The sequence below is a fragment of the Diabrotica undecimpunctata genome, chromosome 3 (genome assembly GCF_040954645.1).
Source record: "Diabrotica undecimpunctata isolate CICGRU chromosome 3, icDiaUnde3, whole genome shotgun sequence".
NCBI lineage: Eukaryota > Metazoa > Arthropoda > Insecta > Coleoptera > Chrysomelidae > Diabrotica > Diabrotica undecimpunctata.
This window is the reverse complement of record NC_092805.1, coordinates 112,143,155-112,169,921: the sequence shown is the minus strand read 5'-3', so window position 1 is coordinate 112,169,921 and position 26,767 is coordinate 112,143,155. Positions and strand designations below refer to the sequence as shown.

Here is a 26,767-nt window from a genome sequence, read left to right as displayed (position 1 = left end):
ACAAAATATTATTGTATTTTATATCATTTCAGTAACTTATTAAATCGTTTTCTATTATTTTTATGGAACTTGAATAGTTTTTTCTCTGTATCTTTTATTAGGTTTCCTGTGAATATATTTAGATTTAGATAATACCTAAGTGAAAATAATTTATAGAATAATTTATGTTTATAGAGATGGGTTTGGTGTAAATATAGTTAAAAATTTCACAATTAGAAACATTTCAAATTTATAAAACATAAGAGTGTTATCTTATACTTAAATAAACTCTAAAATAAACTCTTATTATTTAGGGTTTTGTAATATTTTTTATTTATTTTTTAAAGTAAACAATAACTAAACACTTACAGTGCTTCTGGCAAATTACCAAATATTTTATCTACAAAAAAAACTTCGAGACAAGACACTGCGGTATTGTTCTATATAATACTAGCTTAAAACCTGTTAACGAAGGCTACCTAAAACTAAAAAGGCAAACTAAAAATGACTACCCATTGTCATTTATAAACAAGGAATTCCAAGAGATTGAAGAAATAAAGCAGCAAAACCCCACAAGCAATCCAGAAGCACTAACAAGAAGGGACTTAAAGACGACAACAATACCATATGTAAAGGGATTATCAGAAAATCTTAAAAGGATAAAAAACAAGTACATCACAACAACGAATACACAAATCTATCCTGTCCAAAACCAAGACCAACAACACAAGAAAGATTAAAAAACTGCATCTATAAAACACCTTGTGAATGCAACAATTTCTACGTGAGAGAAATCGCAAGATCACTAACTCTCAGGATAAATGAGAATACAACATATATTAAGAACAAAGACAATTCCCGTATATGCAAACATGCTTGGTACAAAGAACAAAGACCACAATAATCATGAAAGAAACAGACATGAAAAGTCCCATCCTTCTCAACGAAGAAAAATGTGTAGCAGCCTATCAGCAAAATCTAGCGGGTTTTGGTTGCTAAAAGAAGAAGTCAACAACAATATTATTTCAATAACAGCAGAGTAATAAGAGTTTGAAAAACATCACCTACAATTTTATATATACAATACCTATGCAACATACAATATACGGACATAAATCTACATTGCACAACTTACGTTACACAACCACAATTACGATACAGACTACACAAACATATAACATAAAAAAACACACACAAAACCGTCAGAATTTGATATTCCTAGGGTAAAAATACCACCCTCAGACTTTTTCACCCATATACGTGCTGCTGCCTACAAGATCGAGGCCAAGTATGTCAATTTTGAAAGGACATAACCTAATAACAAACATCTTTGGTTATCCATTTTTGGAGAATTTTTCAAATACTTAATCTTTTTTGAGAACGATTTTCTGAGTGCCACATGAAAATAGTTTAAGTCTAAATAACACGAAGGGATTTCTTCTTCTTCCTTGATTTTTTTAGCCACGTCATTTTTCTTCTACCAGAAGAATTTATATCTATCGTGCCTAAGTAAGTGCCTAAGAACTTTTTTTTTTCGCTTTTTCACTCTGTATAGTAATTCTTTATTCATATTTATCTGTCTTAGAACTTCTTCGTTTCTGACCTGATCTGCCAAAAGAATCTTTAGCATACGGCGAAATATCCATATCTCAAAAGTTTTCAGGTTTCGCATTGTACTGATTTTCAATGTCCATGTTTTCATACCATATAATAGAATGCATAAAATTTCACCGTCCTGTATCATAGTCTAAGTTTAAAATCAGTTACAAAGAACAGTGGCATTCTTATGAAAGCGTTTCTGGCCAATTCTATCCTTTCTTATCACTTGATCTGGATCAAGTGTATTGTTGATTAGGCAGCCAAGGTATATGAATCATTCTACCTACTCTATAGGATGCCAGTTAATCGATGTATTTATTGCGGGTGGGTTACTTTTGAAAATAGTTATTGTTTTTGTTTTGTTTTCGTGGACTTTGATACCATACTTTTCTTTTTCCTATACTATTGTCCTACAGAGTTTGTATAGCTTGCTCACTGTCAGCAATAAGTATAATGTCATCGTGTCATGAAGTGATTTAAAAGTCTAAACAACCAAAACACCGATGTATTACTTATATTTTAAATTTTAATCATTCTGTTAGAAGTAATAGAAAAGGTAGATGGCAGAAACACGTATTCTGACGAAAGAAAATATTTTGATACGGAATTGTAATATTACAAATTACTTTGAAATTGAAATTACTTTCAATATAACTATTAGAACAGCTACCATTGGGTCGAAGTAATAATATGAAAAAAAATATCGATCCTGTGGATTATGTTTTATGTTTGTATGTGCTTCCTTCTGTCCAGTTTTAGATTAAAGCAACTGTAATAGATAGAGAAAAACTGAAGTCAGAGTCACTTACGGGCAAAAATTTTTGTTGAATTCTGATTTATTTCGATCAACAACCTTGTTTGCAAAATAAAAATTTGCTCAGAAAAAATATTTGCGCATCAGTAAAGATTTACGCCCCTAATTATTAAAAAAATATATATGAATACTAGCAAAAAAATTAATTCGATATATCGCAACGTTTCTTATTTCCTTAACACGTTCAATGCCAGATTGGTCATATAAAACTAACAGTGATGCTTCCTCAACAGGACGCACAATATATTTTGTGCGTTGGGTTCACAATATATTTTGACTTGCGAGCTACATTGGTTCCATGGGGTCAATACATTTTCTAATAGCTGCTGGATTTTTAGTGTATATGTAACATACGATAAAAGAAATGAACTAACATGACCTAGAAAGTATATGCCGTACATAGAATTTCCTATTTTTTTTTTATAATGAGAAACGTCTACACTATTGGAACATGCTTCTTATGAAAATATAAGAAAAGGGGTTGTGGCTTTAAAATAAACTTTATTTAATAAATAAATGTGTTTATGTCAATTTGTGGTGAGATATCTTTCACGTGTGCTCTCAGAAGTTAAAATTTCTACAACATATTTATTAGTCTTGTTATATTCGTTTGCAAACAATTATCACTGACAAGTATCTCAAATAATTCAATTGGCTTGCCTTCTACAGGTATCGGTACCAGTAGTTGTTGATTTTTGTGATCTTAATAATTTGAATTATGCGTTTATCATACACAAAAGAACATTTTGCTTTTTGTACTTGCTGTGGATCATTAAACAATATTGGAGCATCTGATACTTTTAGCAATTGCGATGTTAATTGCCTCTGTTGTCTCTTTATCATCACCGCTCTCCGAACTGGAGCTTAATGTATCTTCTTATTTTTTTTGCCTCACTCTTGCTGATGTTGTGCAGCAATCTGTCATTATTGTACCCCCATCATACGTGGATCGCTAGATACTGCAACTTTCCATTTATTTTTTGATATGACCAACTGACCTTCTGCCATCGGGTTTTTCCCAGAAGATTGCATTTAATAGTCACTCAAGAATATTTCAATCATGAATTTGTAGAATGAATTAGCAATAAATTAACGGTTTCGTTTCAAGAACACAATATGATTGAAATGTCAGTTGTTAGTTGAGAATTTCATTCCCAGATGGCGCTAGGAGTTGTTGTACCGGATAAACAGTGTGAGTTGACGCCCTAGCCTTTTATATAGATAGATGTATTTGTATATAGGTATGTATTTTAATAATTCACTTTCAATCAGTTTTTTTGTTTTTAAAATATATTTTCAAACCTTTTACGCCACCCTAGTCAGCCAGAATGCCCAGGTTGATCATCCATGTTTATTTAGATATTAGCAACATAAATCAATAAAAATTCAGAAAACAAGTAATAAAAAGTTTTTCTGGGGCACATTGTTTAAAACAGCGGCAATTCGAACTAACTTCTATACGCAACTACGACTTTACAATTATAGATGATCAAAACACCTACGAAGAACACCTATACGTGTACTGGACAATCAACCTGTTAACTCATAATATATGATTATTAATCATAAACCGAGATGTTTTATTTAAGCTTGATCTGCACCCTCAATTAATTTGTTTCTGATCCTAGAGATGGCATGCTGCTGTGGTGAAATTTTCAACTTAATTGTAGATTTCTACATAACGAATATTTACAAACTCTAACATAAATTACAGTTTTCTATCGTTACATCCATTGGCTGAGTTGTCAAATTGTGTAGACAGTAATTTTTTCAGAAAAAAGACAAAATCACGTACAAATGGCTTTGCCATTTAATGCTGATAACTTTATTACTAGTAGACCAAGTAAGCGAAGATATCTTTAATAACATCTGTATGTATAATATTTTTTGGCTCTGCTGTTTCAATCGAAAAATGATATATCTTATTCATAGAGTAAATTTATTAAGAAACATATTTTGATGATTTTTGTTTCATTTTTGGTGACGTATAATGATTGGTTTACCAAATAATCAAAATTCTGCCTTTGCAACAACATATTGTTATTAGAAAATACGGTTTCATCCAGACATATTGAAAATTGATTCATGTTATCTAAACACTGCAAACGACAAATAAATATGTACGTATTAAGGCTGCGAAATCTGTGAGGATGGTTTAACCATTAAATTCATTCTTGTCATCATATATTACATTTTTGTTGGTAAATAAAAATTAAATGATCTCGTATTATTTAATATCTTAGGGAATTACATTTTGGTAAATGGTCAATCGTCAAAAATGTTATTTAAAACATGCGAACATGTGTCTTTTTGGTCTGTTTATTACTTGTTTCCGGTGTGTTATATTTCTAATTAGTGCATCTTCTTCTCTTCTTTATATGAGTCCAAACCATCTTAGTTTTTTTGCTGTCTTCCCCTTCACTTATATTTCTTATTTCACGGTTCATTAGTCTTCTATATTCTCCTTGTAATGTCTTTATTGGGCGGTGTATTCTCATAATTTTTCTTTCAATAACTCTTAGTTTTTCTTCATCTTTTCTTGTAAGACACATTACTTCCACCTCGTATGCTATCACTGGTCTAATTGCTGCTCTATATATTTATGTCTTTGTTTTTTTGCTGGTTCTTTTGTCATTAAGTAGGGGTGATATTTTCAAAACACCCCGTTCTACTCTCTCCTTGTGTGCGTGGTAGTGTCATGCGTTGGATGCATGATTTGGGGGTGGTGTATCCGGTATTTAGTTAGCATGATTCTATTCAGTCTGTTTAGTTCTTTAGCTTCCGTATTTGACCATTTTATAACTCCAAATGATTATGTGAAAAGTGGTATTGCGCATGTGTTTATTGCTTTTACCATGTTCTTTCTTTACTCTCCTACTTTTCTTTTTAAAAGGCATATTGTTCTTACACCTAAACTACGGCTAAAACTCACATAAAAATTACCACTAATACGTTATGCAAGGAACACTATTGTTTCTAAATACTAAATTATAAACTAAAAACGCCTAAATAGCTTTTTAAAAACTAAATAGGTTTTTTTATAGATATATTACTTGTAGATTTTAGATTTTATGACATCGTACTTTCAAAACAAAAGTTATCTACTATTCTGTAATTTTCAGCATAGTTAGTTCAAAATTCAAACCGACACCATTCTTATTCAATTTTGTTATAATCTGCCAAAGTGTTGTACAAAGTAATTGATATGGCAACCGTGTTAGTATGACGTTTTGTTTGAAGCATTTCCAAGCCGAAAGTATTGCTATCTATGGATGATAAATATTACAGGTGTTTCAGATGGAGCACAACACAATTTGATGGCGGCAGTTCAATATATAATTCTTGTTTATGAAATATTTTTCATATGTTTAGGAAAAAATATTTAACATTATATTGTATTTCTTAGGATTATATCATTATGCTGTAAGAAATTGAACAAAAATTGTGTGTTTGGTTTTCCCATTTTATACTTGGAAAAAAGTAGTTTTTTTCAGTTTTTTCGAAAACGAAAACATGAAGTTTGCTGAAAATTTGTCGAAATACTTCTAGTGAGTACATATACCTTCTCAATTTTTTGCAAATTTTTTGATTGTGTAGTTTGTCTTTTGGGGGTGCAGGTCGCACTTAATACTGTACAATATTTAAAATGTTGAATCGATAGAAAAATAAAACACATATTATTTGTAATAGTTTTTATTTAAATACACACTGAGATGTGATGTCAGTATAGGAACACATTCATATTAAGTACGGTGTAGCCCATACGAACATCGTAGTGCTACAGCCATATTTTCAAATAAATAAAAAATAGGTATTCGAAATAACATATTAACATTAATAGTTACAATTACATTTAATTTTCTGACTTGTCTATTCAGGTCACTATTTTTCTTCGTACTTTATTAGCTTGATTTAATTGCTCTCGAACGAGATTGAAGAAAATTTTATTATAAAAAATGAGTTTTTAAAACTGACGTAATTTTCCTAATATTTTAAATTGATATGCAAACCAAATTTAATTTTGTGCTTGAGAAATAGTAACCTGAATTGACAAATATTTGCTACTTGAAGACCCTGGTCCACTCTTTGACTAAATATTGCATATTCCATATTGCGAAGAATATACACAGTAAATAGGGAGTTCCTGTTTTTCTCAATATTTGTCTTGAAGAAATCTTAAATATTAACAATTCTGGTATAGAAGATCGGGGAAATATTCTGAATTTCGAGACATAAAAACACCTCTGAATTCGCTCTTAAAAAAATTATTAAGTAATTAATGCCTATAATATGTTCACATTATCTAGAAATATTTTATATTATTTTAATAGCTTAGACACCTAGGCGTTAGAAAACACATTAAATATCCTTAAATATTGCTATAAAAATGTAATAGCTTGCTTTAAAATATCACATATTTGTACGTTGTATTTTCAAAATAATTACATCTATATTAAGAAAAGACGTCAGATCGCTAATAACTGTTAAAAAGATTGACGATAGCGTTAACCAACGCTATTCAGTGTTAGAATTATTCAGTGTTAGATATATTTGTTTAAAAATCTTGTGAAATTAATATTTTAAATGACCCACTGCATACTAAGTTGGCAGAATACAACATGCTATCTGCTTACCATACTGCTTTGAGACATTTCAAATAGGAAGTTACGTCTCACTGTTGTGTCGTGAGCTTTAACGCTAGTGTTAAATATGCTCTGTGCTTTTTAGGAGTTTGCCACCAGCTGTCATTATATGTGAATATCAAACGGATATTATAAAGTTGAGTAGAAACAAACAAAACAGCCTTAGTAATAGGAACTCGCCATTATTTCGACACTGATGTTCAACCCATATACGGAGCAAATATTTCTAGAGGAACTAGAGGACCACAATAAAGGCATCAATATTAATGGCGTACCAATAAGTAATTTCCGAAATGCCGATAATACTGTTATACTGGCCGATATCACCAAACATTTACAGATAATGCGGAATAGAATAAATACTACAGGCAATCAATTTGAACTAAAGATCAACCGAAAGAAAACTAAATCTATGGTGATTAGTAAAATAACATTCAAAATATCAACCTGTATATTAAAACCAAATATATTGAAAGAGTACACTGACTCAAATATCTGCGCGCCACCAAATGTTACGCACTCTCCACGCTAATTTAGGAAGTAGAAGAGTAGACGTTAGCAGCAAATATAGGTTTTAGAAATGTGGCTGTTCCGACGCATACTGAGAATACCTTCGACGGACAGAGTGACCAGCAAAGAGCTATTGAGACGAATGGGTAAAGAGATGTAATTATTAACAACTTTTAAAAGAAAGACAGCTTCATATCTGTTCCATGTGTCCCGTATTGATAAATACAGTCTGCTATACTACATGCTATATGCATTAGAATAAGAGTAAGGGTGTCCGTTTTATTTGTTTATAAAATATATTATGTATGCATTGCAGAATAAACTTGACATCAAACAGGAAAATCAATTTCAAGAATTATTAATGTCAATATCATGTCAAGAAGAATATATCCAAATAATTTATATTTATGCTGGTCCAAGGCAGTGACACAAATACGGCGGGAATAGATCGATTGACGTGAATGGGCCAACTTTAGGCTGGCAAACGAAGTTCTGGAGTATGATAATACGGAAATTAAGAGCATAAAGAGTTTGTGAATGGATAAATGCAGTAGTAGTCAAACTATTGTCCACAGATACTGTAAAATTAAGAAACCGTACCAACTTGCACGAACCTTTCGTATATACTATACCAGTAAGTCGGTGGCTAACGAGGAAGTTATTACTGATGTGTAAGCTTGGCTTAATTAGCTAGTTAAGTAGGTGAGAATCACATAAAACTCACCAGGAACAGCGTAAATAGATGGTTTGGTTTAAATCAGAAATTAAGTTACAGGGCTAAGGGATTGTTTAGTCACTAAGGTTACATGAGATTTTTGCTATATAGACTACAGGTATCAGATAACACCCAGGTTTTCGTGGGACACGAGTAGATCTGGAGCCAACAAAAAAGCAAACAAGGAAAACTAACTATAGAACTGGATCCCGAACAGACAACATTTTCGAATATAGTATAACTAATAAAAAGTTATTAAGAAAACGCGAGACTTAATAAAAAACGAAAAATGTTCAAAGAGAGAGAGAGGGAGAGAGAGAGAGAGAGAGCGAGCAAAAACGGCTCCTAAAGGAAAATGTTGAGCTACCTATTGAAGTAAAAACGCTCCACATGAGGCGCTAAAGCGTATCCGATAGCTACAAACATCGTTATAGTGTATTAATAAAAGATCTTTCAGGCCGTAATGTGGAAAAATTAATGAGTTCAAAAGTGCTCTTTAAATCTACATTCCACGATGACGTAGGTTAGCGTTAACGTTTAAGACAGTTAATTAAAAATGTTAAAGTCAATATTATTATATTGATCACATTGTTCTATTTGATAAATAGAGCACTATGGAATGTTACAATAAAATGGAACAAATGATATATAACTGGTTTTATTCTAAAATAAATATATTGATAATATTAAAATTGTATAAAATCTCACTAGACATCGGTATACATAAATACATAAATTATTAATAAAATGTTTTTACGCCAATAAGGTTTATGTCTCTAAATTCATCTTTTGAAGATTCGGGTATCTACCACACACATTTTAGTTTGAAATACTTTTTTACAGTGGAAGTAATGGATAATAACTCATGTCGTTCATAAGCCACACAATTATTTTTCTGTCTACAGTTAAATGAAGTTAGCATTTTTACATCCATTTTATGATATATTAAACAAAGAGTTTCAATAAATTATTTTAGAGTCGGTAGAAATAAATTCAATGTGTTTTTTATTTATTTTTTTTATCAAGTACAATTCTATAGATAGCTTTTCTACGGCTGACATCACTTCACATAAAATATTTTGAATTCTATCAATGTCTTGTCCAGGAGCATTGTACGTAAAAATGAAGATAATGTCGTTGCAAGTTCTGGAATCGTCAATAACTTGAACATCTCGCATTCACAATGTACAGCAAACGTCATGTATGCACGAAATGACGCATCTTTACTCACTTCGACTTACCGGACTCTGCCAATCGGCTAAACGATCGAATCCTCGGCAAACTGTTGTGTTAAATAGTGTCAAAATTCACTGTTTTATATATTGTATACTTTTTGAATTTTGCTAAAAACCCGTTTTCCTCTTTTCTCCTTCTCTTCTGTACAATCTGTGTGCATTTTTTATACATTTATGCTTGAGTAGCATATATTTAGAAACAAAAAATAACGTGTTTTAGTCATTTTACGTCATAAACTTTTATGAGTTTTAACATTTATTGAAACACTTTGTTTTAATCGATTTAGTTTATTCAAATTTTATGTAAAGATACTGTAAAAAATCAACAATTTATTTTCCTTATTAATCGTTTTATTGTGTTGTTATAAAAAAGAATTTAAGTGAATATTATATAATTAACACTGTATAGCTGTAAAAAATGAAAAATTTCATTTTACTGTATCTACAACAAAAAAGGGGATCCAAAAAATGTAGGCATGTCTAATATTAATAAAAACTAATGAAAAATTAAAAGTATACCATTTATTTAACAACCAAAACTCGGGTATTTTTCAATTTAGTACGCAACATAATTTATTAGAAAATGCTTAAAAATATAACAAATACTGATAAAATCGGTCCTGCTTTTTATTTAATACTATCATCAATACTTTTTTTAATATTTGAATGATGAATATATATTTTAGTAATGTTTATATCACTACAAAAGTTGTACTATAGAGCAGCGTATTCAAATTCATTGGCTATTGACTTTCGATTTTATTAAAAATTCGATCTGATATTGGCAATCTGCCATACTTTATTTCTAACCAAATTAAACATTACAATATATAGAATGAAGATTATGTACATCATTATTACTAGTATTTCATTCTGTTTTTTTTTTTCTGTTTATTGTAACTTTTGTAGTAGTATATCATTGATAAAATAAATGAATGTATTCTTGTATAAATTCTGATAGGATAATAAACTTTACTGTTTTTATTTTTTTTTGTATGATTTTAATCCACATCTAGTGGCAATGTCTAAGAAGTGTCGGTAAAAGTATTCTTTTGTCGGTAAATTTACCTTCTCTAGACACACAAAAATTTTAAAATTTAAATCTACAAATACCTTCTGTACGTATTTTAAGTACTAGCTCAATTTTCAAAATCTGCTCAATATGGACTCATCCAGCGACTTAAATTTTATATTACCTCCTCAAAATTATCACAAATATTAGCAGTTCTGAAGCTGTTTGTATAAACTGCACCATTAGTCGATTTGTAATATAGCTTCCCAATGGTATCGGTGGCATTACACATCCCTTTGCTATTGTAAAGATCTTCTTCTTCACGTGCCATATCAGTTATCCGACCCAGATTGGACATTTTCCGATGTTTAACAGTCTTTAGCAAGTTTCTATCTTTGATGACCCTCCTTAGTACTTCCTCCTTAGTTTCTTGTTGCCCAAGGTATGTTCAGTATCTGTCTATGAATCCTCATTTCTAACGCTTCAATTCTGTTCATACTTGATACTTTTAGTGTCGACACTTCTACTCCATACAAAAGGACAGACAAAATATAGCACTTAGTTTAGACTTTATTTTCGTAAAAGTAGTTTTAGTAATGGCTATTCTCCGTTTTATTTCTATGTCTGGATCTAGTTGGTCCTTTATGACAGTTTTGTGAACTTTTTTAACTTCGACTCCATTTAATTGAAGCTCTGCATCTGGATGTGGGTTACTATTAAAGACTAAACATTTGGTTCTGTTTGAGTTTATTTTAATGCCCATTTCCTCTCCTACTTCATGAATACGATCAAGCAGAATTTACAGACCTTCGATATTTTCTGCTAGAATCACTATATCGTCCGTGTATCTAATTATATTAAGTAGTTCGCCGTTGATTTTGATTGCATATGGATGTCTCTCAAGTGCCTTTTTAAATAGCTGGTCCGAGTAAACATTGAACAATGTTGGGGACAAAATGCAACCTTGTCTAACTCCTCGTTGTATGAAGATTTGGTCGGTGTAATTGTCTCCAACTTTTACGCAGTGTAAAAATACCTAGTTTAAATTGATTGTTTATGCATGCTTAGAGAAAGTAAATATTATTGTTTACTGAGCAAATAGTAAGTTAAAACGATATATTGGTAAAGGACGCCATCATTCATAACGCCATCAATCCACAACGGCAACGAAAGTAGGCAAAATGCATTTTGTCTAAATTCAGTAATGTTAAATTTCCTAAAAAACTAAATGTTGGTGTTACGAATAGGTATAGTTGCGAACTGTCGATATTATTAAGAGCGTAGGCGCAAGATTTCGGGCCAATGCTTTTTAAATGCATTCATTTTTTTCGAATCAAGAGAAAACTAACAAATATTTTTAAAAAATTTAAGCGCAGAATGAAAGATTATATTATTACCGAGGGCCGAAAGTCCCTTATAATAAACAAATTTTTTTTTTGAATGAGATATTTGAAATTAAAAATCACACTAAATTTTCTCTTTTTTTTTTCACCCCTGTAACTTATTAAAATAAACATTATAGAAGTTTTCAGGGACTTTCGGCCCTCTGTAAGAATGTATTCTTTCATTCTGCGTTTAATTTTTCAAAAATATGAATTAGTTTTCTCAGGATTCGAAAAAAACGAATGCATTTAAAAAGCATTGGCCCGAAATTTTGCGCCTACGCTCTTAAGTGCCGCCGTTACGAATTGACAATGTAGAAAAAATGGTGTAGAAAAAATTGCATCAATAAATTCCATAGTTTAGTTTCATCTTTATTTAATTTTGAGAAAACAAATCAACAATAAAATCTATTATCCATTGTACTTTTAGTAAAATATAAATTTAATAATAACAGCAAATATACAAAATTAATCAACGGAAATTAATATTATTTACGTCTTAATTCTTTGGATATTTACTTATTTTTATGGTTTGAAACAACACAGACAGAAATTTTGTACGAAATATTTACTAGGTAACACTATTTTCCAAATATAAAGAGACATTATTATTATTTATTTTACACTGGGGACAACTGGACAAGGATCGTGGAATAATCGACAAATATATATTTAAAACAATAAATTGCTTGATACGTTTGGTCGAATCTACAAAGAATAGTATTTACTTTAAAATTTAGTAATACCGTTAATTAATTATTTTAAGGATTCTTAATTTATTTGTCCTAGTTTCTTTTAACCTGTATTTGACGATACTTTAATTTCTTACTTTATTTATCACAATCACTAAGTATTACTACTTTAGCTAGTTGTTTAGGTACCATTACTCACTAAAAGCAAGATCAAATACTAATTATTTATACGAGATCTGTTCCAAAGTATCCGATCTTCGTTCATAAGTTAACGCCAAAATGCTACACTGCCCTCTCTGTGGAACAAACGTAAGCACCCCAGTTACAACACCAACGGAGATGTGTAGTTCACAATAATAACAGACTTTTGGTTACATCGTTTGCATTCCTCGCTTTTTGTTATCCCTAAAATGATGAACAGATGGGGTCAATTAATTTGCATTAAATTTTGTTTTAAGCTCAAAAAGATATGTGCAAACTATTTGAATGATGTAATAGTCTTCTAGTGATAAATGTATAAGCTAAACACAGATAAATGAATGGTTTAGCTCACAATGACTCGTGCTTTGGTCAATTTCCAGCACAATAACCCCCACATATATCGAACTTGTGATTTTATCATAGGTGTGAGACCGTGCAATAAAAAATATTGTCGCTTGGCTTTGCATAAACTATAAATCCATCATAGAATTTAAAAAATTGAGTTTTAGATAATTTAGGGAATAAAAAATCAAGAATTTACGAATGACTTGCAAGTGTGACAAATTTATTTCAAAATTTCGTTCAGAAAGTCACTCTGGACAATTAGGGAATGATCGCTTAAGATGAAGAAAAAGTATCATTACCGGTGACGAGTTGTGGGTTTATTGTTATGGTCCCAAAACAAAACAACAGTCTTCACAATGAGAGTGTCCATGTGTGTCACGATTTTTGGGCGAGCAGCGACTGGTCTCTTTATCGCAATAATGCACACATTCATGGATTTTTGTACAACAGTTTTTGACAAAATAAAATTTTACACAATTAAACCTGTCTATGTATAGTCCAGGCATAGCAATCTGTAACTTTTTTGTTTCCAAAACGAATGCAAGGATGGCACTGGAAGCCATTACAAAAATTAAATTTTAGAGCTGTCTTAGTGACTTCAGTACTTGGTACAGACCTCGTATAGGAATTACAATCTGTAGTCTTCAGAATCTAGATAACTTTGAATGTACACTTGATGTATAATTAAAAAGTTTGCAATTCTTTTGTTTCGACCACGTGTATTAAACAGTTTTCATTTCGTTTTTTAACGAGTTATTGTAACGACTTTTCCAAAACCTTGTGAAAAATAAATAACTACTTAGAAATATATACAACTGGCTATTACTGGCCAAAAAATGATATGATAGGGAATGTACACAGGGCTTAAAACGTCGTCGGCACGAATGCCCCTAAAAAATATTGAAAAATCTAGCCCTCTCAGTCTCAACATATATCTAATTACAAATATACAAGTAATTAATCAATAAACTCAATAATGAATAATAATTAGGAAAAAGAACATTGCTTTGGTATCAGTTACAAAGAAAATACGTATCCCGTTAAGTGAATTTTATTTAGGGATAAACGTTTATATAATATATTAATACTATACATCTTTATGTCATAAAACAGGAAGAATATGCAATTATAATTTAGTCAAATTCGGTAGAAACTTTAACTTTACACTAAAATACCATTTGGTAAAATTGTACAAACAAATATTATACCACTAATCAATTGACGATTAACTTTAAACTGTCCAATTTCTTCTTACCGTCTTCTAATTCTTTAACAATAACTTTTCCAGCTCTTTTATGATCAGTGAGTAGTACAAATAATATACAATATTGTGGTAAACTTTGCCAAATGTTCAAATTATACCATTATAATAATTATATAATAAATCAATAAAAATAATAAAAATTTAACAAATATTCCGAAATTATTATTGCAATACTCTTCATTAACAGTTCTAGGTTAATTTTATTTTAGGTTGACTTTTAACTAGTAGAAAATATCAACAAAAAATCAAATTAGGCCAGACGGAGGCAAAAATCACTGTTCACAACAACAATTCTTCTAAAGAGTTCATTAGGACTAGTACGTTAAACTGGGAGGTGGAGGGGGCAATCTCATCCCACCCCACGGAAAGAGTCATACAGCCTCTTTGGAGGTTATGCTCGTCGATGAATCCTCGTCTCCTGATAGCATGGGCATTGTGCCTAACAAATGACCCTTACCTTGATTGACTACACATTTTCTCATATGCTTTTCTAATGTTGAAGGAACCGAAAACGGCATTTCACAAAATCGACACCTATAAACGTCTTTACCGATTCTACCATGTGTTTTCATGTGACGTGTAAGCTTGGAACTCTGCGCACAAGCGTAGGAACAAAGTTCACATTTATAAGGTTTCTCGCCTGTGTGTGATCTTCTGTGTACCGTTAAATTTGAACAATTTTTAAAAACTTTTCCACAATATTCACAAGTATCGTTACGTCGTGATTCTTTTTTGATTAAAGGATTTGGAAGTAGTGCACTAGGACCAGGTAGTCCTTTACTATCCCTTGGTAAACTAGGTAACCACCAGTCATTTCTTTCTAGTTCCATTTTCAGTCGCTTGGATGCATCAAATGTATCGTTAAATGGAGGAAAAAGAGGTAATGGTTGAGGAGGTGGTACTGGTAACAAACCTTTGGCAAACTCATCTTTGATTTTAAGGTGAGTTAGTAAACTTGTGTTATTGTTATCCCTGTCTTTATTAAACTGAAGTTTCAAGGCAGTACTAGATTCTTGTAAAGCTTGTTTATACGCTTCACTATATTGAGCTATATTACTCAAACCAAATTTGTCCATCAGTTCACCAACTAGTGAAGCTGATGGACTCGTTGGGTTTTTTGGAATTTGGCTAGGAACACTTAAATCTTCCGCTTCTTCTTCCTCCTCCATATCTTCCTCATCTTCTTCCTCGTCTTCCACTTCTTCATCCTCTTCGCTATCCTCACCATCTAATGTCTCAACTGAACCAGCATTACTATTCCTATCATCTGGAGTTCGATGTATTTTCATGTGCTTTTTTAATTTAGAACTTTGCGCACAAGCATGATCACAAACTGTACATTTATATGGAAGTTCACCTGTATGAGTTCGTTTATGAACTTCAAGGTTATTTTGGTAACGAAACTTTTTTCCACAATAATCACAAGAATGAACATTATCTGCAGAATTTGAATTTTTTGGTGATCCTGGTTTTCCTGGTGGAGTACTGGCTGATCTGGGAGTATTTAAAATTTGGTCATCCGTCTTAGTCGGTGGAGAAACGCTGGGTGGTCTACTACTATTGCTACTCAAATTATTATTGTTGTGATTACTACTTGAACTGGTATTATTGGGAATAGAAGTTGGCGGCATTTGGGAAGGGGAGGGACTCGCAAAAGGCGGTGAGTGCTTGCGGGGTAACGGAGAGCCTGCCTGTGCCGTTCCCGGGCTGGTGGTGCCTGCCAATTGCCTCAACCGCTGCGAGTAAAAATCCAGCTGGGGTTCTAATGATAAAGGTTGATTTGGAGTTCCTCGGTCTCTAGAGGGCATATTATTAACAACGTTATTTCTTTCAGCCGGAGATGGAAAACTGGTATGTGGTGGTGGAGGAACATTTCCTGCCGCTACAGCTGCAGCAGCTGCTGCTAAATTAAGTCCGTGATGACGAAACTGTTCACTTACTAACTGATCTATCCTGTAGTGATGATCGGGTCGGGAAAAAAGTGGAGCTGGTGGTACAGGACCATGGTTTAAAGGTGGTAACGGCAATCTTAGTAAACCACCAACTCCAAATGGGTTGTGTAGATCGGGTGGAGGAAGCAAATGGTGTCTCATATTCGGTGGAGGCGGTGGTACTGCTCCTGCAGAACAGCCCGAGCTAGAACTACTGGAGCTACTTCCGCTATGATTATTACTGTTACTTATCTTGGAACTTGTGGGTGAGCTTTCTACATATATTTTAATTCCATGTGCGTGTTGTACATGTTGAACGAGCCTCCACGCTGAATGTAAGCGAGCTTTGCAAGTACTACAGACGTAATTACTGGGTTCTGAAAAAAAAAATAAAAATAAATTAATTCAATACTAAATATGCGGAAAATTATTAGAACAATATTTCTAAAAACTATCAAGAGCAGGTAATAATTGTCTAAATATATGAAAATATACAAGTAAGTTGTCTAAATGATCTGTAGATCAATAACGAAGATATCGATATGACTATAACGTGCAACAATCTTCTCAGTATCATAAATAACAAATTGCACAACTGTTAAAAATCAAATAGAAAATGTAGAAGTATCCTTCTAGAGTTTATCATATTCTGGTTTGACTATATTACTAATATGGTGGTGTTGAAGTTATCACGGAGAAAAAACACATTTAGCAGTGGAAATCTACAACTGAACATCTAAGAAAAAATATCTTGTAGTGATTAAAACAAAAGAAATTCTAGGAAACACAATACAATAAAAAGTATATAAAAGAGGTTCGATTATTCTAATCCGATTTAATACGATATTGCAAATGCTGCAAAAGGTCACAATACTATTTATCTCTTTAGTGTAATTTTAATTGCACAATAAATGAAACAAATCGATGTTCTATGAACCGTATAATATTTTGTATACACATAGCATAAAAGTAATTCGAAGGACCAGTGACAATAGTCTCGGATTTACGGGTAGATGAACATTTCTACGAGGTCAAGACGACCTCCGACGGTAAAAGGAAGTGATATTATAATGATGATCTCTCTGCTCGTACAGCTTCTTTTCTTTCCCGAAATAAAACGGTGACCATTGTTCTCGAAGGATAATTTCACGAATGATTCGCCTGCTAAACGCGGTATGCACTTAAAGCCGGACGTTGGAGGAAACGGAAAAAAGCTCATATTTTATACACGGATCTTGAAATCAATAAGTTTTATTCAAAACTATAAACGAACCAATTAATACATAACTAAAAAAAATATTTATGTAGAAGTATTCGGTCTGTTGATTGCTCGTTTAAATTTCATATTCAAATATGATTTTAAAAATGGTTTCAGTATTTATGTATTTATAATTATTCTGTGTATGTATATTTATTTACCTCAACTTAATATAGACAACTTAACAAACCTCAGAAGACCAGCCGATTATTGATTTTTGGAATAGGTTAATAAAAACCATGGACTAGAAAAGATTGAAAGAAAAAGATGAAAATATTGGGCAATATGAAATATGAACATTTTATTTGAATACTGGGCCAATTTCGAAAATATAATTGATATTGCAACTAACGAAGCAATAAGAACACTATTAGTAAAATGACAAAGAAAACCATGGTTCTGAACCATTGTCACTGAAAATTGTATAATTTTATGAATCAAGCTTACAAAAAGTTAAAGTTGCTGCATCTGATATCCAAAGATAGATAAAAATACTTAAGTTACTTGTGTATAAAGGTACTATAATTGCTTAGTTATTCGTTAAGAAACTCTTCTACTGATGTTGCAGCTTAAAGTTGTAAAGGGAGATGGTTGTATAGTTTTGTTTTGCCGAATATAATATAGGTTTCTTTACTAATCCAGTGGACGCGATCAGTAAATAAACATCAAATGTTGAATTATTGGTGGAGTAGTTATGATTAAGTCTTGTGGGAAAAACATGTAAGTGTTTACAATTGAGTAAACAGTTTCTAAACTAAATAAATGGGGAAGCGTTAAAATCCCGTAATTTTAGAAGTAGCTTCTGCAATGTCTATTTCTTCTGAAACAAAACAAATACCGTATTGCTCTTTTCTGTAATTTAAAAATAACATCAGATTGGGTAGCTGTACTAGAACCCCAAAAAAGAAGACCATATCGAAGATAAAACTTGGACAATGAAAAATATATTATTTTGGAAGATACTAAATGGATTTCCTTTAAATCAGATCTTATTGCATATCAGGCTGTGGCTGGTGTCTTACTTAACAAATCGATATGAAGGGACTGTTAAGGTTGCTGTCTATAAAAATGCCAAGAAACTTTACAGAATCAACGATACTGATCTGGCTCTTATTAAGTACGTTAACAGAGAGTAAATTAGAGTCGGACTAAGTTTTTATTTTAAGTAGATCAGAAGTTATAGTTGCATGAAGAGTTGCAATGTTAGGGTTTCTTTAAGTAATACTGGTATCATCAGCAAAAAGAAAAATTTTTCCAACGATTTTTAAATTAGTAATGTCATTTATAAAGATAAGAAAAAGTAGAAGACCCAATACTGAACCTTGTGGTATTCCACATACAATGTTTCTGTAGAGTCAGTGTCATTTGCTCTAACTAGTTGTTTCATATTTCAAAGAAATATCTCGAATTCCGTAGAAATTTAGTTTTTTTATTAAAATGTCCTGATTTACACAATCAAAATCTTTGGCATATTCACAAAAAATAGTGATAGTGTAAAGATTATTTAGTGCTTGGTAAACCTCAGGCAGTACAGCAAACATAGCATTACTGGTATATTTATTGGATACAAAGCCGAATTGATTTTGTGATAAAATGTTGTTTCAACGAGAAAGAACATAAGTCGGGCTTTTATAAGTCTCTCAATAATTTTGGTTAGTATCGGTACTAAGTCTATAGGTCTATAGTTGCAGGCATTAGATTTTTCACCGCCCTTATGAAGAGGAATAATAATGGCTGTCTTAAGTCACTCTGGAAATACACCTTGTTCAAAGGAATCATTAATTAGTGAGACCACGAGTTTCAACACATTTTTGGGAGATTTGGGAAATTTTTTATGGATCCTCCATCAGTACTACATGAAGATTTGCTTTTGATACTATTGATTGTTTGGATTAGTTCAGATTTATCAACTGGTCTTATAAAGAATGAATTCGAGACCTTTTTAAATTAAGGAGATACTCACATTAACGAAGTATTCATTTAGATTTTCAGGGTTTGGAAGGAAAAATATTTGAGCTGTGTTAGTTTTATTTCGAAGATCGTTTATTATGGATTAAGTTTATTTTAAAGCTTCCCAGACGACTTTGTTAGTATGCTTTTTTTAACTATTCTGATAAGTTTAGACAGGTTTCTCTGTACTTAGTGATATATTCAGTGACAGAGACATTTGAAACATGATTGATATGAGGACAATAGAAAGCAGTACAAAATAGATCGGGTTAACCTATAAATACAGAAAAAAATAGAATGGACTAGATATAATATTCATATATATATATTTAGGGATTCTACAGTATTCACTGCCTTCCCTCGCTCAACCGTTTCCATCTCTCTCTGTTGTTCCATTCTCCATCGTTTAGTCCTCTCTTACTCATGGCGTCGTCTACTTCGTTCCTCCAGGATTTTCGGGGTCATCCTCTTTTCCTCCTTCCTATGGGGCTCCATTCGGTTATTTTCTTTATCCATCTGCTGTCGCTAGTTCTTCTTACATGTCCATACCACTTTAGTCTTTTTTGTTCTATATATGTTAGTATGTCTGTTTCTATTGATGTTCTTTGCTTTATTTCGTCATTACTTCTCCTATCCATTCTTGTTACTCTGCAGCATCTTCGCAGGCATTCCATCTCTGTTGCTACTATCTTACTGCTGGTTTTCTTGTTTATGATCCAATTTTCAGCCCCATATGTCATAATACTTCGCACTAATGTTTTATAAATCTGCGTTTTTGTCTTCATATTTAGGTGTCTATCCCCCCATACTGAGTTAAGTTGTCGGATTGCTGTTCTTGTTTGTCCTAATCTTTGTGTAATTTCTTCCTCTGTTGTTGCCTTTTTCGTGATTATAAACCCCAGGTATTTGAATTTATCCTTTCCTTTGATTGTTACGTTGTCATCAATCTGTAGATCTTCTATGTCTTCTTCACTTGTAGATAGGTACTCTGTTTTCGCGAGGTTAATATCTAGGCCAGCCTTGGTATATTCTTTTTGTAGTTTCTTCATCATGTAGCTGAGGTCGTCTTGGTCTTGTGCAATCACTACTTGATCGTCTGCAAAACTTAATGTATATAGGTATTCGTTCCGTACCGGTACTTCCATGCCTTTGCATTTTCTTTTCCATGTAGTCAAGGCTTTTTCTAAGTATATTTCGAATAGGGTTGGAGATGTGGAACAACCCTGCAGGAGCCCTTTTGTTGTGGTGAAGTCTCCTATGATTCTTGTTCCCATTTTAATGGACACTTTATTTTCTTTATACAGAGCTTTTGTAGCTTCTATGAGTTCCGTCTGTATTTCTAATTTGTATAATATTCAAATTTCCAATTAAGTGTTAAAATACGTATAAAATACATAAGCAGCAAGTGTTTTAAAACAACTATTCTATTTCAAGAGTGAGAATTTTTACTTTCTATTATTAAAAATGAATTGGGAATTATAACATTCACTTGTGTTAATGTAGAAATCTAATTTTTAATATAGAAGAATGCACGGAAAGTTCAAAATAGCATATCATAAAAAACCAGAACAATGTCTTATATAAAGAATAAGACGAGAAACATTTTGATAGTTTAGTTCATTCCACGTTTGGTAAACCCGCGTTGAAAATATTCAGACTGTAAGAATCTTTTGCGGGCGATTGTATACACACATTGTAGCCATATGTCGACACAAATTATCGCGTGTGAGACGCTTCGGTCACATAATACACTGTAAAGCTGAAAACTGAAATTCTAAAAAACGGCAGGGAATGAAAAATCGCTTGGACGTTTACGGGGAAAAGTTGGGTCTGCGGTCCAGGGTGTGCCGGACGTGACTTGATTTGGAATAATTCTGAAATGGCTGTTGTGCTAAGGAAACTGTACCTGAGGTGGAAGTTTCCAGTCGAAGAAAGATGATTTTTGCAAACGGTCACGGGTTAATATTGGGAGTGGTTTTAAAATGAACGTTAGGCACAGTAATCAGTATTAGACATACGTTTTCAGATGAAATCTAAATATATATATATATATATATATATATATATATATATATATGTATATATATATATATATATATATATATATGTATATATATATATATATATATATATATATATATATATACTTTAAAAGATCCATTGTTTGCGTAAACATGTTAAGTAATTTTTTTGCTATCAAATATACGCCCTTTTATGCAGATATTTGTTTTCCAAAGAAGCATGTTAACTGTTTATTCTTCTATTTCCCACTGGATTAAACCGTCACCGTAACATTTTGTGACTGACAATTCTTAATAAATTGAAAAGTTAATAATAATAATAATATAGTTCTCATAACAGAGTTTTCAACAGAAAAGCTACTGAGAAGAGAAATCAAAATCAGAGGTATCAAATAGAAATAAATACAGAAATAGTAACAATAGAAGTAGCAATAAATATAATAAAACTAGAAACGTCCTTTGTAAACCATCAAATAGTATGAGGCGTAATCATTTATGACAAAAAATAGAATATTAAACTAAAACAATGGAATGTGTGAATGAAAAGGCTGTAAATTTTTGAAAATATAACGTGATTGAAACTCTTTATACTCATTGACAGATATGTCTCTTCTGTGGTGAATTTTATATTTTAAATTTAATCGATTATCTTATCTAAACGACTTTTGAGTTATGTAATTAATTGTGTAAATAATCCCTGATGTTTTTCAATCTACTTAAAAATGTAATAGACTACAGAAGTTATAGAGGCGCTAATATTGACTCCGATCACTATCTCATAGCTGGAGGTCTCAAATCACATCAAATGGCAAGAACAATAAGACTAAACCAAAAATATATAAATAAAAAGTTGATATATAAAGTGTACTGACGTCGTAAGAAATTTTCAAATAGACTTAGATCGTAAACTATCAGAACATACCAGATATAATGTAGATCCCACTGAATTTAACACAAATTAGGAGTTTATAAAAACCACACTTCAAAATACCGCAGATAAAGAGCTGGGTGAGGTACACAAACGGCAGCGAAACAATTGTTTTGATGAGGAATGCAAACGAGTAATCAAAGAGAAGAATGATGCGTATCTGAAAATTATTAACAGAAGGACTAGGAGCAATGTTAAAGAATCTCGAACACAGAGACGAGACGAAAAACAAAAGCACAAAGAGAAAAAGCGGCAATAAATAAAGAGTTCAAAGAAATGGAAAAATTAAATAGAGAACACAAACACAGACAATTTTGCAAGTTTGCAAGAAAAGTTTTCAAGCCACAAGCGAACCACAAGGGAAGTCAAGGCTTATAATTGAATCCTTTTGAACGACAATGCTTGACTGTTCCAATTTTAGAGGGATTTCTCTTCTCAATACGGCATACAAAATTTGGTCCCAGATACTTAACTTACGATTGGCACAGTATACTAACAATATAACATGATCATACCAAAGAGGATTTTTGAAAACCAGATCTACCATTGATTACAACCGAATACGACATAGACTGCCATTATATCTTCGTAGATTTTAAGACAGCGTACTGACATACTCCAATTATATCCGGCTATGCTCGAATTTGGAATACCAAAAGGATTGGTAGAATTATTTAAATGACAATAAGAAAGGTTGAATGTAAAGTGGGAGATGCGCTGTCATGCACGCTGTTTAAACTAGAGTTAGAAAAAGTTTTAGAGATTCGGGAATAAACTTAACGGGTACGATACAAGTTTCGAAGACTGACATCTAATGGCATAAATCATCGAAATTGTTAGCACTATTAATATTTGAATCAATAATTAACTTTTTGAAAAATTTTGAATTGATTTTTTAACTGTAAAAATTCATAAGTATATTTTTACTTTTAGATTTCATTATTTGAAATTTAATATTGGGGTTACGAAGTTATTAAAAGGTAAACATTGTATGTAGTAAATAAAATTAATTATTAAATTGCAGTACTATTAATATTAATGCAATAATAAAAACTGGATTCCAGAAAATAAATCATAAAATACCTTTTCAACCAACTATCATATCCACTGTAAAATACAATTAATAATTGCATATCATATCAATAGTTTGGAGCGACATTAACGCCGATTTCGGAATGACAACCTAAAGTACACTTTAACTAATGTTCATTTTAGACTAAATTGAACAAACTTGAACCAACATGATTATTATTAAAATTGTCACTTAATGTGAACTTTAATTTAATGTTCACGTCAAACTTATTACAAAATGGGGCATAAGAATGCAGAATTTGGGTTATATAGCTTACTTCTGCTTTATTATGATATAAATCTACTTTTCTTGTTACATTAATTTGTGCTTAGAAGTTGGAAATCAAGAACTTGAATTTACTATTTTTTGTTGTATATTTACAATTTATAACACAGCATTTCCGAAATCCTATTTGGTTCAATAACTACTTATGAAATATGTTACCAATTTTCACTGAATCCTCGCTCAATATTTATCTCTTTAGTTTCATTTCTCCTCTATCACGTACTATTTTACTGTCTTTTTATTTGATTTATAAATTTCTGTTTCTTTTTAAATATCCATACCACATAAATATTTTTTGTTCTATATGTTGAATATTCTTTTTCTAGCGATGGTATTTTCTCTGTTATTTGTCTTTTATATTTCCTCATATCTGTTTTTACCCATTGTTACTCGATAGTTTTTTCGAAGTCATTTCATGCGTCTTAAAGTATTCTTGCTACTGATTTTTTATTTATATTTATAAAAGTAATTTTCATGTGTAAATGATTCTGAAATCGTCATTCTACTGCAATTGCTGCAAGAAAATGTCTGCAGGAGGTTCGAAATGTGAATGTAAGTGAGAGAACGGTTAGAAAAAGCCTCAATGAAACACGAATAATGGCAAGAAGGCCGGCTATTGTTCCCGAATTACAACCCAGACACTGTGAGAATTGATTAATTTTTGCTCAATAACATCAACACTGGGATATACAGGATTTTTAGCAAAATTCTCTTTACTGATGAATCGCGGTTCTGTTTGAAGTCTGGCGATGGCAGAGAGAGGGTTTGGAGATAAAGAAATAAAAGATATGCCCAAGCTTTTATGTCATAGAGAAGAAAGTTTGGCAGTGGTGGTGTCATGGGTTGGGCTGGAAGCTCATTTAAAGCTCGAACTAAACTTATTTTCATCAATGGCATCCCGTATGTTCACCGGTATATAGAGGATGATTTGGCAGAAGCAGTAGTTCCCTTTGGTCCATTTATTCGGGACAATTTCGTCTTTATGCATGATAAGGCACAACCGCATACTAAAATACTCCTGACAAATTACTTGGCAGAAGTAGGAATTAATACTCTAAAATGACCAGCCTGCAGCCCTGAGCTGAATATCATTGAACATCTTTGGGATCAACTTCATCGTAGGGTAAGAAGTCAACCAGACCAGGCAGAATGTCAAAAGAACTTCAAAAGGTGCTTCGTGAAGAATATGAACGTATTCCCCAAGTTTTTATTCAAAATTTGTTCCTTTTCCTTCCAAATCGTATGCAAACGGTTATTGATGTTTTAGGGTATAATACCCGATATTACACACTTTCACTCATAATTTTTATTGTTTTTTTTTCGATAATACACTATTTTCTTTTTTAGCCTTCTAATAAATAAATTTTCAAAAAATAATATAATAAAAAAAAATAAGAAGATTATGTGTTTATTTAGACGAAACGTGCATTTTTGCTAAAAGTGGAAAAAAATTAATTGGATTCGGCGAGAGTATAAAATTTATAAAATACACCGATTCTGAAGAAAAGAGATCTATTATATTGCATGTGGGTGGAAAACATGGTTTTATTGATGGAGCGGATCTTGTATTTTCGCCAAAATCAAAATCGGCTGATAATCACAACAACATAAATACGGAGATGTTTGTAAAATGTTTAAAATAAAAACTGCTTCCAAGTTTACATGAACCATGTGTCATAGTTTTGGATATTGCCCCATACTATTCAGAAATTTAAAATAAGCACCTAACAAACTCGTGGACTCTTAATAAAACAAAAGAATAGTTAACAAATGAAAATAGTTCATTTCCTCGGGAATCTGTTAAGCTGGAATTACTACAGTTAGCCAAAGGAATAAAAAACCATAAATATTTATAGTAGACGAGATTATACATAGTTTTGGACATAATGTGTGAAGACTGCTCCTAACCGTTGTGAATTCAATCTCATTAAACATATTTGGGGAATATTCACAACTTACTACGATAACTATATTGGGACGTAACGGTTACAGTGATGCAGCAGTTTTGGAACCATGGCAAGAAGCATTGAATACTGCTATTCCTGATATTTGAAAAAAAAAAATGCCGAAATGTGAAAAGTTAATAGAAGAATGTTCGATGCGTGAAATTCGCATCGAAGCAATTAATCCAGTTATTATTTACAGTACAAATGAAGATACCGATTATGAGTGTGGATCTAATTCTTGACTACACCGTTAAATAATATATTTTCATTTTCTCGTTAAGTAAAATTTTAAATGTAATTGAATATTGTTAAATGTTTTTAACGACTAATTAACCATACTGAACTAAGAAGCAGAAGTTTAGAAGTAAGTCTTCCTATAGATAAAACGAACAAAATTCTCAGTATGAACTATCGTTTCTCTATTATGAACGATAAACATTACAGGGAGTTATAAATTTCTCACGTTTGGGAAGCAACTTAAAAGATAAATGCCAGAAACAAGCAACCAGAAAATGACTGTAATCGAAATGCAGTGTTGTCGCGAACTTAGAAAGAAAAACGTCTTGATAATGTTTCAAACTTTGATCCAGGTAACAAAAATTGTCAAAAATTGTTACAGTAGTTACATAATGGTAAGCTACTTATTTATATTTATAACAATTTGTAAATATTAATATAGTGATCCCTTTTTATCTAATTTCTAGTTTATCTACCGTATTGCTAGTTAAAAATGACAGTCATTACTTTACCAAGATTTTTGCAGTTTGCATATCTGATAAAACAACTTTGCTGTTTAAATATCTGATGCTGCAGTTTTCAATATCAATAAGGTAACGTTAATTATAATCCGAAAGTAATGAATCTAATAGCTACGATAAATTTATGAAAAGCAATAAATAAGACTTTATATGACATCTTAAAAATTTAACGATATTCCTGATATTTAAATAACACCAATTTATACCATTAACAGTTTCAGGGTGAC

The 26,767-nt window shown here is 31.7% G+C and overlaps 1 protein-coding gene across 2 annotated transcripts in view; it reads right to left on the bottom strand.

Moving 5' to 3' along the window:
* Window positions 1-6,777: 6,777 nt before the first annotated feature.
* Window positions 6,778-26,767, bottom strand: part of Cph (BCL11 transcription factor chronophage) — a 153,822-nt gene continuing 133,832 nt past the window's right edge. For both annotated transcript variants that reach the window (XM_072526616.1, XM_072526617.1), the window contains exon 4: window positions 6,778-16,699. In XM_072526616.1, coding sequence (XP_072382717.1) covers window positions 14,763-16,699 — 1,937 coding nt within the window. In that variant the 3' untranslated portion in view covers window positions 6,778-14,762. The remainder of the gene's footprint in view (window positions 16,700-26,767) is intronic.